Source organism: Lonchura striata, chromosome Z (genome assembly GCF_050655825.1).
Source record: "Lonchura striata isolate lonStrDom1 chromosome Z, ASM5065582v1, whole genome shotgun sequence".
In the NCBI taxonomy this organism is placed as follows: domain Eukaryota; kingdom Metazoa; phylum Chordata; class Aves; order Passeriformes; family Estrildidae; genus Lonchura; species Lonchura striata.
In genome coordinates, this window is record NC_140740.1 from 82,741,366 (window position 1) to 82,754,307 (window position 12,942).

A 12,942-nucleotide genomic window follows, 5' to 3' on the forward strand; every position below is an offset into this window, starting at 1 on the left:
CAGTCAAAAATTCCCTCTGCAGCCACCCAGAGAAGATATTTCTCTGATCTCAATGAGAAATTCCCAAGGAGGACAGAAGATTGGATCCTCTAGCAGAACCTGCATAAGAGACCTAACAGCTCTGTCTGAGATTTTATCATACCTTTTTCCAAGGGAATTGACACATTTCAAGTTGAGGTATTATTTTTAACAGCAAGAGAATAAAGCCTGTCTTCTTGTCTACAGGTTATATTTCAAAATTTTGTTTTGAATTTTACAGGAAATTTAAAATTGAAAAAAAGGGAAAAAATTGAATGCCATGGAAATCTCTGCTGTAATACAAATATCCAGGTTAACTGACAAATAAATGGAGTGCATTAGAAAGGAAGCTGTCTTTGATAAGCATTCTTGTTCTTTGCTTATCTTCATACCTGCCTGTCTATTGGGAATGCTTTCTTGTAGTGCTTTCTTATCAAAGATATCAAGGAGATATTTGGCAACCCTTTGTGTTGTCTAGAGAAGTTGCCTTTGCTGTGTCTTTAACCCAGAACTGAAGGCATATTTCTGCATTACTCCGTGTTGGAGCTGGTGACAAGGGCTACAATTATATCTTAAAAGCTAATGTCTGCTACTCTGCTCTTCCCCACCACCCAAGGATCTCAGGCTGGTTGAAGAGGTTGAGCTTCAATTGCCTTCAGGTTTAGCACATCCCTTTCATTTCCAGAGGCTTCCTCTCATGACCACCTCCCTGAAGCAGACAGCCACAAGGAAAGCAACAGAGAGTCTTCTGTGCTTTGTAGATGGAGGCATGGGGAGGGAACACGTCCTTAATGACTTTGAAGATGTGCTTCGAAGTCCACGAAAGCTTGTTTCATTGTGGAATTAGTAACCTCTGTTTTTCACTGCAGAGTATGCAGTAGGAGACAGATTAATGGGTACCTAAGAATCCTAGACTGGACATTTAAAATTATTCAAGGAAAGGTTGCAGACGCAGCCTCCTCTTGCAAATTTACTTAACACAAGGTATTGCAGTGGGTAAATCTTGCTTTCAACAAGGCTAAACACTTAAGGCACCATGCTGAAATCCATTCTCCTTCAGAAAAACTTTACAAAGACACAGGGGGAAACACTGAAGTGAATGTGACAATAAATTAAGCAGGTGCTTGAGTGCAGTCTTAAATTTGTGTGGGCTTATTGGTTCACTTTTATATTAGTTATATTCTTGCTGCAGTGCTTTCCTGAAAGAGGATTCATGACAGGGATTATCATGTTAAATTTATATGAAACATAATTTGTAATAAAAAGCTTTCAGGCTTTCTTTCATAAGCTGCTAAATAGTCTTTATTATCCCTGCTTCTCTGAGTAGATAGAACTAAAGAGGTAAAGACATTTTGCACTGATCTGCACAAGTGTAATTGGTTACTTGGAATTAATAAGAAAAATCCTTCAGAGGAAAGAGGAACAAGAATAGATTTTGACTGACTATGTTATAATGGAATGAAATTATTTCAGTACTCAATGTGATAAGGAAGTAGTTATGTCAGTATCACTACATACCCATTAGGGCAAACTTGATGGTACCAGATAGAATCTGTAATACAATCCTCTGCCACAGAAACTTTCAGGAGGAGTAAGACAGCATGGCTACCTGAGCTGAATCTAACTGCAGCTAATCAGACCTAGATTTCCTACCATTATTTATTTGAGTAATTGAGTGTTGGTTACAGAACAAGTGAGTTAAATGATCAACCCTCACAGAAAGCATCATATGTGGACTAGAATAAAGAAAAAAGAATCCAGAATTTGCATCCCAAGGCAGGGAAAGCAGTAGTAGTGCAGCTGTACTTGCTGTCATATTTCTCAGGAAGCTTGCTGCTGTGCCAGATCTGCAGTTGGATTTGGGTAGCTGGCAGGGCTGAAAGATAATGTTCAGATTCCCTCTGGACATTTTCTTGAAGGACAGCAGTCTGTCTTCATGATCTTCATAGTCTTTGTGTGCTTGTCCTTTCAGTTTTGTCAAGGTTCTTCTTCCCTGCTTTTTAAGTGAAAAGTCTTCTTGCGTTAAAATCTTCAGATATGGTTGTTTGCTCTATAGAGAAATGATGTGCTTTGAATTAGGGTTTCCCCAGCATTTCCATGCAGAACCAGGAAATCTGAGACTGGAGAAAAGATCCTAAAGGCCTTCTCTGCTTTACTGTCTTGAGTCCAGCCCTCCTGCCAGCAGTTTGATTTCCGTACAGATCATATCAGTCACCTCTCCAGGCTGCAATGCAGCTGCAGATGGTTGCAATAGTACCTTTTTTATTGATTAGGCGGGGCCATGACAACAGCAGGAAAACTTGATCTGCCCAGTGATTTGGTGCAATCAGTTCTCCTGAGGTTGGTATCTGTGCCTTGGCAGAAGATGGCTTCTCACCTGTCCAAAGCTTTTTTCTGAGTGTAAGGGTTCCCTTGGAAGCAAGACAAACGGGAGGAACTGGACAAGCAAGGAGCTCTTGCTTTGTGAAGCTCCACCTCCACTCTAAGTCTTCTTTTCAGTTTTGATGTTCTCCTCTGCATCTGCCCTGGTGGTGAGCAGCCTGAAGAGACCTTTCAGAGCTCTGTGGAAGAGCTGTGAGATACACAGGAGTCAGACACACGTGATGAAGCACGTCCTAACAAATATATTAATGGGTTTTTAGCATTATGGGTTATTCAGCCCATTACTTCAAGACCAATAAGTTATGTACCTTACCTTACTGCACAATGAACATGGAAAAGAGGCCTTGAGGCCTCCAAAACAAGCTGAGCCAGGAATCCTTTCCTAAAGTTTATTTGGCCATTCAGGTTTTTCTGCATGGTGGGATGTTCTTCAGTGCAGCAAAGGACTCCACACTGGATAACATTAATTGTATCATGGCATTTGCATTCAACTCCTTGTCTGCTGTCTGCTTTAATCTAAGGTCTCTAAATTTTCAGACCCTCCCACCATTCCTGGCACTTGCAAAGTTGTCTGCCAATAGTAAAAGCACTTCCTTGTCTGGCTGTCAATTTTGCATTCCTGAGCTTAGACCTGTTTATCCTGCATTAGTCCAATCTATGTATACTTCCTCTGTGCCTCCTTTCTTTTCTTTACTTTCTGCCCCTTCCTACCACACACACATTTTTCCTCTTGGGATGCTCTGGTCTGTCACTGCCTTGTGTTTCACCATTCACATCTCCCTTCACCAGGTGGGGAATGTTTTCTAAAGGCTCTTACAAACCTTTCGCTTATCACACCACCCTCAAGTGCAAGCTGACATCTTTCATGGCAGTGAAAAAGTATGCCGTGTCTCAAAGTTCAGTTTCAACCAGGTCTTTCCATTCACTAGTATTCTTCCACAGCCCGTGTTTTCCACCCTTCCTGTCAAAACTTTCTTTTGCAAGCAAATTGCATTTCCTCACTAACAACTTGTGAACTTCACGTGTCCGTGCCCATGCTTTCTACCATCTCAAAGTTAAATGAAGCAAACAAAAATGGTTCTTGATCAGCAGTGTTCAGCATGTGTCACCTCTTGACCCTCTCTGGTGAGCCAGATGCTGTGCAGGTCTCGCCGTCGTGCGCCTGCCAACTGGGTCAGTCTTTTGGCCTATCGGGGGGGAAGCGATCGGGTGGTGCAGCAAGCTGAAGCGTCTGTGCTTTGTTTTTCTTCTTCTTCTTTTTTTTTTTTTTAATTATTTTTTTACTTTGCTTTGCTAAGGTCAGATTTGTGAAAGGAAGTCACCACTGAGTCCGTGTCATAGGGAGAAGACAGACATGCCGCCTTGGTTCAGCAAGAGTTTATGTGCTCTCAATCTTTCCTGAAGTTTCTATCTTGCAGACCCGGCGATTTCCTGTTTCCTTCTTGCTGGCCCTGATCTTCATAGAGATAGTGCCAAAGTGAGAAAGTACTGTCTTAGGGCCAGAGAGCAATTCCACTAACTTTTAAGCACTCAATTCCAGCTGCTGGCTGAACAGATCCTCTTCTCCTGTGGAAGTCCCAGGAATCTGTTACACTGCGTGTTATTCGTGAAGAGAGAAGCTGAAAAAAATGTTTAACTGGACTGAACAGCCAGTTTAGGGCATTAAATCACAAAAACAATGTGAAAAATTCTGAGCAGCCCTGTGAAATAGACTGTAAATGTCTCATATAGAGACTTGGTTGTTATGGAGGGTTTTTTCCTCTGGAGTTTATCTGTTGGTGTTGGTAGGGGTTTTTTTTAAACTATTGGAATGTTCACAGCTACATGAATACAGTTCTAGGTCTTAAACAATTGAGTATGAAGGACTGCATATTTTTACACACCTGGTAAAATGGAAAGTCTTGTCTCTTCAGAAAGGGGTTAATTTGTGATTGCTCTCCAGTTTTGGCTTCTCTTCTTGAAAATACCATATAGCTTCTGCTGCCACAGTTACACTGGCACCAGCAGCTTTCCTCATTCAGTGCAGTACAGAAATATTATATACAATACAATACAATACAAGGTTTTCTGTGCTATAAGTACCTTGCACGTTGGATGCATCAGGGAAGTCAGAGTGAGTTGAAGAGGCTCAGTACTCAGCAGGAAGAAAATGTAGATGCTTTCATGGAGATAGAGAGGAATTAAGTGCTACAGCAAAAGTCACACAGGGAATCAACACACCCTACAGATCAGGGATGTGCATCTCTAACCTGCCCATCAGCAAGTCAAGAGGGAGCTGGACTGTGCTTTCACAGAAATGAATGAACTTCAAGTGTAGGAATATGAGTTAGTAAAACTGGCTTTCAAATGGCAGCAGAAATTCTGTCGCCACAAAGCATGTTTGTGTGCACCTCCTTCTCTCCCTCGGTCCATCCTTCACTCCATGAAGGTCCCTTTCTCTCCACCAGCATGAGCCACAGGTTTACAAAAGGAGACTAGAGAGGTATCCTTCTACAATCCAATAAGGTGGCATATTTACGTTCAGTAAGTGGCCCTCCAGTGAGAATGGCAAACTTTCCTTTGTGATGCAGATGCCACCTTGTCTCCATCGAGTCATAAGCATCTCACTAGCTACCTTGAATGACTTTGAGTGTGTCCTCTGATTTTACACCACCTTTGCAGAAACTCAATTCAAACAGGCATGGATACTATTCTGTTTAGGTTGCAAAGCTCTTCCCTCTTAGTCTGAATTAAGAGATCCCTTCGGGCTCCTCTCAGTGGACTGTCTAGTCTGCACAGGGTCTGGGAGTCTTGGTGCTGTAGCCACTAAACTTCAGAGGGTTTTTTGGAAAGCAAGAGAGAGAAAGAGAATGCATTTTTCTATTTCAGACCAGAAAAAATGGTTCAGAGATTCCCCAGGTAAGAACAGAATTACATGAAGTTTTGTCTGCTTGACATGAAATGAACATAAGGTAGTTTTACAACAGTAATTCACCTTTTAGAGAACTGCTTTTGTAAAAGGAATAGCTTCTGTTTTTCTTCTTGTTAATGCCTTTAGGCAATTCCCGTGGATGGGAGCCGATCTCATTGTTTTTAAGTACCATGTGAATATTTGTTTTACAAGTAGTGACCTTGTTCACACTGCCTGCAGTGGCTTTTTTAAATATGGTGTTTCTGCCTTCAGGGAAGGGAGAGGGGAAGGTAAACTGTGCAGATATTCACTCATGCATGATATTTTCAAATTGTGATTTACCTGTAATGTGTGTAACGTAGTCCTTGCAGTAAGCTAATGGTTTGGTATAGGACTTAAGAAAACAAACACCTTTTCTCTCTTGTGCTTGTATAGCTGAAGAAAACATTACAAAAAAAGAAAGTAGGTACAAATTTTTCTAGTACCAGTCAAGAAGTAAAGTGGAGAAGTAACAGTGCACAGATACATATTCTACAGCTGTGTGCTTTACCTCATCACTGCTGGTCATTCCCACCAAACATCTTCCAAGACCATGTCTGCTAGAAGTGTACAGAAAGGCCATATTTTGGGGGTAGTTATGGACTGTATGAAATGGACTCTGATGAACACCTGCTCCCAAACACAGCATTTCTTCCGTTATGTGACTTTAAGTGAAACCCAAACCCATAGTTAGTGTTTCTTGTATTTAATTGGCAAAGTAGGCTTACAGTGCATACACTGAATACTGGCCATATGCCATAAAAACTATGCATACTTTGCAAAGAAAAATTAATATCAGAACTAACTCCCAGTAGACCTTTTTCTTCCCCTCAACTCATTACAAAGCTCAGGCAGACAGGGACTGTGGTGCCAGCAGATCAGTAAGGCAGAGAAAATTCTTCTGCAAGATTTGTACAATGGTTTTGAACATGTGCCACCCAAAACATGGGTGAAGATACTCATGTCTCTTGAGAATATGTGTGAAGCCCTTGTCTCTTGAGATTTCTGTGAGAGCTGCAGATTATTCCCATCTCTAGTGATCAGTTCAGAGCAATTGCTGCTGTCCAAATCTGACTTAAATCAGTTGGGAAATCACAGTTAAATTTGAAACTCCATGGTGTTCTGGTTTTGATTGAACTTCTGCTTAAAGGAAAAGAAAGTGTGATTATGGAACAATATGGACAGCTACAAGTCCAGTTGTTATTGTGTCTACCTTCAATGTTCAATTTAAAACATTACAGTAGCCAGCAGGGTAGAAAATGGTGGGGTTTCTTTCTTTTTTTTTTTTTTTTTTTTTCAAAAATGTTGTAGATTATATTTCTAGTTTTCCCTTTCCAAATTAATGCACTAGCTTTCTGAGCTCAGGGACATCCTCAGGGTATTTGGCTCACCACTTGAAGTGTGTCCTTTATTAAAGGGTGGATAGGTTATCAGCTTAATATTGTTTGTATGTTGAGAATCACAAAGGTTTCACAGTATGCATTAGCTGTACAGTTGGAATTTGTTCACCCACGCTGCTACATCCTAGGATATGGGGTGACACAGCCTGTCATGTCAGGCATCTCCTTTATAATAATAATCTGGGCTCCTTTCAAACCAGCAGAGAAGGAAAGGCTCTTCTACAAGGCAAATCTCTTCACCCTAAGGGTGGGGAGATCCTCAAGGATGGTGGTCAAGCCTCTGACATCAAACACAGAGGAGCCTTCACTGCTGAGCGGATGGCAGTCTGTAGGCCAGACTTCTGTCAACATTGGGTGCAAAGTCCTGTTTGAACTGGTGCTAGCTGAAAGAGTGTCAGACTACTTTTAAAACATGACCCCTTTTCCTGTCCCTGGACCAGGCATAAATTTATCCTGGTCTGAGAGGATATAAATCATGCTTCGAGGGGCCAGGAAAAAGGAATGTGTTATTAAGGGGAATCTGTACTCCGTGTTTGCATTGCATTGACACTAAGAGGCCCCAGTTAAGATCAGGGTCTGTGGAGATACGACACAATGTGTGGATGCAAGTAAGAAGCAGGAGGGAGCTTCAAGTTTTGGAAGAGGTCGCCAGAGGGTTTTTCTTGGCCTGTTAGAGGAGAGCACCCCATACAAGCAAGGCAGCATGGAGGAAAGAGAAAGAAGGCAAGGTGGTGCACTCTCCCAAGTTCTGAGTGCTAAAAATGCATTTGCCTTTTAAGGTAATGTGAAATGCATAGAAATAAAATGTGACAGGGACTGTATCATACTATAGCTCAAAATAAATAACTGATATTTGTTCATAGTTGATCTGCTAAAACAATGTTTTCTTCAGATTCATTGTGTACAGGAAATGGTAGAATGTCACACATCACCTATTATAAGCATACCCCTTGGGTGCCTCTGTGTTAGAAAAGGTTTCAAGTGTCAGACAACTTCTCTGTAGGTGTTTGCAGCTTTCTAGTCAATTCCAATGAAATCAGTCAATAGGTAGTAGCATTTCACCTCAGGATATAAACTGTCTCTCAGAAACAAAAATACTAGGATTTTTTTTAATCACAGTGACAAAATTCCTGACTTCTATATGTCTGGAAATAAACAAATACCATGCAAGAATCTCCACCACTTTTTACAATTTGCAGGTTCTCTCATCAGTTAGTTTTAGCCATTTAAAATTTATGGGCATATTTTCAAGTGTAAGCTTCACCTGCACTCAGTGTGGACAGACTGTCATCACCAAAGGGGCTTATCCCTCTCTTTGGGGGGATAAGTTGAGTTGCTTTCTGTGAGCATATGAAAAGAATATCCTTGACAGAAATTGCATTGGCTGTGATTATTCACCCTTCCCTGGCAGCGTCCCTAAAGGTTGCTAAATAAACAATGCTCCTGCCTTCTCTAGGTATTCCCTAAATGCTACAAAATGCTATGGTCAGGGTGATACTTTCATTTAATAGCAGTTTAGACACCTAATGGTATTTAGCAGCATTGGTGTCCCAAAACCTCTTGCTCATCTCAAGCAGATGAGCCCAGCTGCAGGAGATGCTAGGCTGGCCTCTGCACCAAGGATTCCTGTGGACTCAGTGGTGGAAGTTGTGTATGCACAGGAAGGAACAAAACCTGCAACCTCCCTGTTCCCTTCCTCCTGCAGAGTCAACCCAGGGTAGCCACAGCTCTTATTTATGAGCAGAATTTAGCCATTCACCCTTTCCTTGGGGAGAAGAAAGTGTCTGGACTGAGGTCTTGAATAAGCACAGGGCCTCAGGCTAAGCTTCACTGAAAAATACCTGTTTCAAGGCAATACCAGGAGGAAATATCATCCAGGACCTCATTTTATTGGACACTATATCAGCAATCTGTAATGACTGTCACACCCCAAAATCACATGAATGCAATTAATGGAATAAAAGTTACTGCATATAAATTACACGTTTTCAAGGAAACACATATGAGTGTTGCAAAAGTTTTAGGCCACTTCATGGACAGGGGTAGGAAAACCCTCACTTCCTCCCAGGCTGAGTGCGGGGTTGTGTGTCTCTGAGGTATGTATTTAAACTCCATTCTCTCTGGCAATCAAGAAAATACAGGGTCAAGTGATTAGTGCTTGTGGTAGCAGCAGATAGAGAGCTCAAAGGACTTGCCAGATCCTCCCTAGCCTTACTTCTTGCCTCATACACAAGTACACTTACCAGTCAGAAAGAAAAACACCCTCTGATCTGTGTTTTCATTCTTATCTTTTGCAGCCACTTCCACATCTACAACTGGGACAAGTCATCTCACAAAATGTGACATAAAGCAGAAAGCCTTCTGTGTAAATGGGGGAGAGTGTTACATGGTTAAAGACCTCCCAAACCCCCCAAGATACCTGTGCAGGTAAGAAATCCTATGTGTTGCTTTTGTTAGAGCCATCAGGTCTCACAAATGGTTTTTTCTTTAGAGGAGCACCTGAAAAATATCTTCTTCTGAACTTGCATTTCTTCGTTTTTTTAACCGTGTGGATGTGGAAACAATGCCAAGAATAAGCTCTGTGTTCTACAGAGGCATATGAAACAAAAAGCAGAGGCTAACTGGGAAATAATTCTACATGATGGTGACACAGCATCTTCTATTGGTGTTTATATGGCACAAAGTAACACAACTTGAGTCTTATATTAGAAAAAATTAAACAGACACTGTAAACTAAATATTCTACATTTAGAGAAAGAAAAGGGTGTGGAAAACTGCATTGAATATTGCACTTCATATAGAAGAAACTGTTACTTTAATTGTCTGATGTAGTAGCTAAACAGTTTCTGGTGAGACCAGATTCACAACTGTTGTTGTGTTTAATTGCATAAAAAACAATGCAATGGTCATGGTGGAGGTTACAATTTTGTGTGCTGATCTTGACTCATGAAATCATATGAGTTTTGTTTAGGGGGGTGCTGGTGCACCTTTCTCAGGTCCTCGTTGTGCTGTACTGGTCTGCTGCAATAGTCCCTTGGATCAGAGAACATCCACCAAGAGCTGCAGCACTGGAATTTACCTCCTGTCTGGGAGCATGTCACGTAGCTTTTGCTCCTGAAGATGAACTAGTGATAGGGACTTCTTCATACTGGCTTGAGAGGAAACTCAACCTTTAAACCTTGGGAAGCATCCTTGGTCCTTAAGAGGGCTGATGAAAAGGGTGTGCTTTTGTGAGGATGTTACTGTTTTCAGACAAAGACATAGTGGTTGGTGAAGACCAATCCCCACCAAACCTCACAGTGTTCTGGCTTACCTGTAAGTTTCCTCTTTTTTTGTAGAAAGATGTTACTTGCACGTCATGGGCTTTGTTTTGCTTTGGATTTCCATGGACTGCTGTACTGCTGAAAGCAATGAATGCTCCATTGAATTTTAGGATCATTTTTAGCTAAAGCAAATATGGAAAAGTTATATGTGCTGTGGGTTGGATTCTTTTTTTTTTTGAGAAAGAGAAAGAAATATGTGTGTTAAATTTACATAGTTGTTGTAAGCCAGCATTCAAGATGAGCAGTTTGCTATGACTCTCCAGAGTATATACAAGAGCCTGTGTGTTTCAGCTTCCTATCCAAACACTGTTCAGAAAACTCCAGTGAATGGCAGAGCTGAGCACTGAGCAAGCTTGCTAATCATTAGGATTGTCTTACTAGTAGTTTCAGAGGTATCCCATCTTCACTGGTATGAGGACTATTTGAATTCAGACATCTGTGTATGTTCTGTAATGAAGTTATCAACTGGCTACTTTTTTAATAAAATGTCTTGGGGACATTTGAATGAAGTGGGGACTGGTTTTACCTATTGTGGACTATAAATAACCTTTAATTCTAGGGCTGTATTTCAAGGAAGAGGCAATTCCCAGATTTGGCAGATGTGCCTCTGCCTGGGTGGTCTTGGAAAAAGCATCAGAGCTGTAACTTAGACAGGGTGAATCTCATTTACAATAAAGCAGTGGAGAAGGATTCTTACCCTGAGAACTGCCAGGGCCACCACTATTTTGCAGGGCCACTTGCTATGCCCTCTAATACTTGCCAGAACAAAACTTTTATGTTGTGTAGTAAAACGATGCATTACAGATACATAAGAAATAAAAATGAGTACTTGAAAGTTGATGTGGTGGGAAACTGAAGGGACGAAATACAGTTTTCTTCTTACTTCTTTAAAAATAAAGATGTCCGCTTTCTATTCTAACATCCCAGTTATCTAAAATAGGTATCTAACCACTACACATTGTCTTCATTGTTCTAAGAAAACAAACCTACTCCCAGAACATGCTTGTGGAAACAGAATGCTTGAAATATGGTACTTGCTCTTCATATTTCTGCCTCAGTAGCAAGTTCACATTTTTCCATATGGTCCATCTGTTGAGAGCAAAAACAAAATTTTTAAAGCATGAGCCATATCATTCTAAATTGGTTTTGTCCCTAACCAAAAAAAACATGACTCAGATTCAAAACAACCATGGAATTTTCCAAGTAATCTCTGTTTTTTTTAAATCCCCTATTCAACTTAAAAAAAAAAAATCTAAACTCATCCTTAGTTAAAATCTGGCAATATATTTAAAAAAATATTAAATACATAGGATCAGATCTTGCTCTTCTGGATACTGGTGTGAACTTCAAGAAAATTCCCTGCTTTCATGAGGTAGCCATGTGAAATGCAAAGGAAATGTGTGAAGATGTAGTAAAGCACTGTACAGCTACATCTGTGGTAGCATGTATTTTCCCCACACATATTTTAATTAAGGTCCAAGACTGACTAAAACACTCCCAAAATAGGACAGATTAAATAGAAAGCTTTGACTATTTAAATAAACTAGCGTATAAAATTTTCAGAAGCTTCATAAAAACATGAGTCACATTTTGAAAACATCATAGACTTAAGAAGCCTGGATGTTACTGGCTTCCTATGAGACTGAGATCCCTAAGTCATTTCTGTTCTCTTGGAAATGTGTCCCCAGGTTTACTGTAGAAAAAAAATTCCAATAAATGCAAAATTAAGACCAAAACTCCTAGCATTTCCCTCTTTCTTGAAAAAAAATCTATGTGAATATAAGATCTGTTACAGTTTTGCAGTGTTCTTTTGAAATATCGTACCGTGAAGGTCTTGATAGTCTGACTAATTGATTTATGACTTGCAGACATCATCTTTTATAGTGGTTTTGTTATTACTGAAGAAATTAAATTTATGATGGAATTTCATTGGATGAAAATAATGCTACTGTCTTAACAGAAGTGTGTTGCTGCTTTTCTTAATAGCAAAAGAATGGATTATGTACTTTTTAATGATACAGCCATTTTCCACATCTGTCTCCATGTAAAGTCCTTTGTAGACTAGAAATGGGCAGAATTTTCTTCAGACCAGCAAGTTTGCAAGCAGAAGTTCCAGTATTCATCCAAGACACAGGATAGAAATACTAGCTCCCACTTAGGCCATGAAATGGATTAGTAAGTAATGTTCTTCCCATGGGAAAAAAAAATAATTCTCTCCCAGAATGCATTTATTTGTAGGCAGTGAATGAAATGGAAATATGAACCATTCAGCCATTCCTCTCCTGACAAAAAACAATCTGATGATCCCTGTTCAGTGTTCTGAGAAGTGCCCACCGAATGCCTGCAAATGCTGTTCTTTGCAACTAGTGCATGTCGAAGGAAAAAAGCAATTGTTCTATTACATGTGGTTCATGATTTTGGTTTCACACAGTTAATACAAAAAATAAATGTTTCAAGTAGGCTTTTTTAAGGCAGAAAGGAAATTACAAGACTCTCACAGCACAAACATATACATTTTGCTCTGTGTTGTTTGACCTCAGTTTTGCTGCTGCCCTAAAGGAAAATAGTACATGGATAATGGTCTAAGAGGGGAAAAAAAAAAAAAAAAACCAACAAAAAAAACACACAAAACAACAACAACAAGAAATAATGTCTGAAAACTTTGAGTAGGAAAAGGTGTTTGGGAAAGGACACCATTGGAAGCTGATTGTAAAAGTGTGGTCACAGGAAACAACCTTTCAAACTGGAAACAGTGCTGCACTGCACATCTGAGCAATAAAATGCCTTCAGCATTCACACATCATCATAAGTGGACAGGCTGATCTCAGCTTTCCTCGCAGCTGGCCCACGCTGGGCTCATTCTCGAGGGCAGGTGCTGCAGCCCATTTGC

At 40.3% G+C, this 12,942-nt stretch overlaps 1 protein-coding gene across 11 annotated transcripts in view; it reads left to right on the forward strand.

Moving 5' to 3' along the window:
* Positions 1 to 12,942, forward strand: part of NRG1 (neuregulin 1) — a 173,918-nt gene that overhangs the window by 133,311 nt on the left and 27,665 nt on the right. For all 11 annotated transcript variants that reach the window (XM_085568097.1, XM_021534811.4, XM_085568098.1 and 8 more), the window contains one exon: positions 9,027 to 9,156. In XM_085568097.1, coding sequence (XP_085424223.1) covers positions 9,027 to 9,156 — 130 coding nt within the window. The remainder of the gene's footprint in view (positions 1 to 9,026; positions 9,157 to 12,942) is intronic.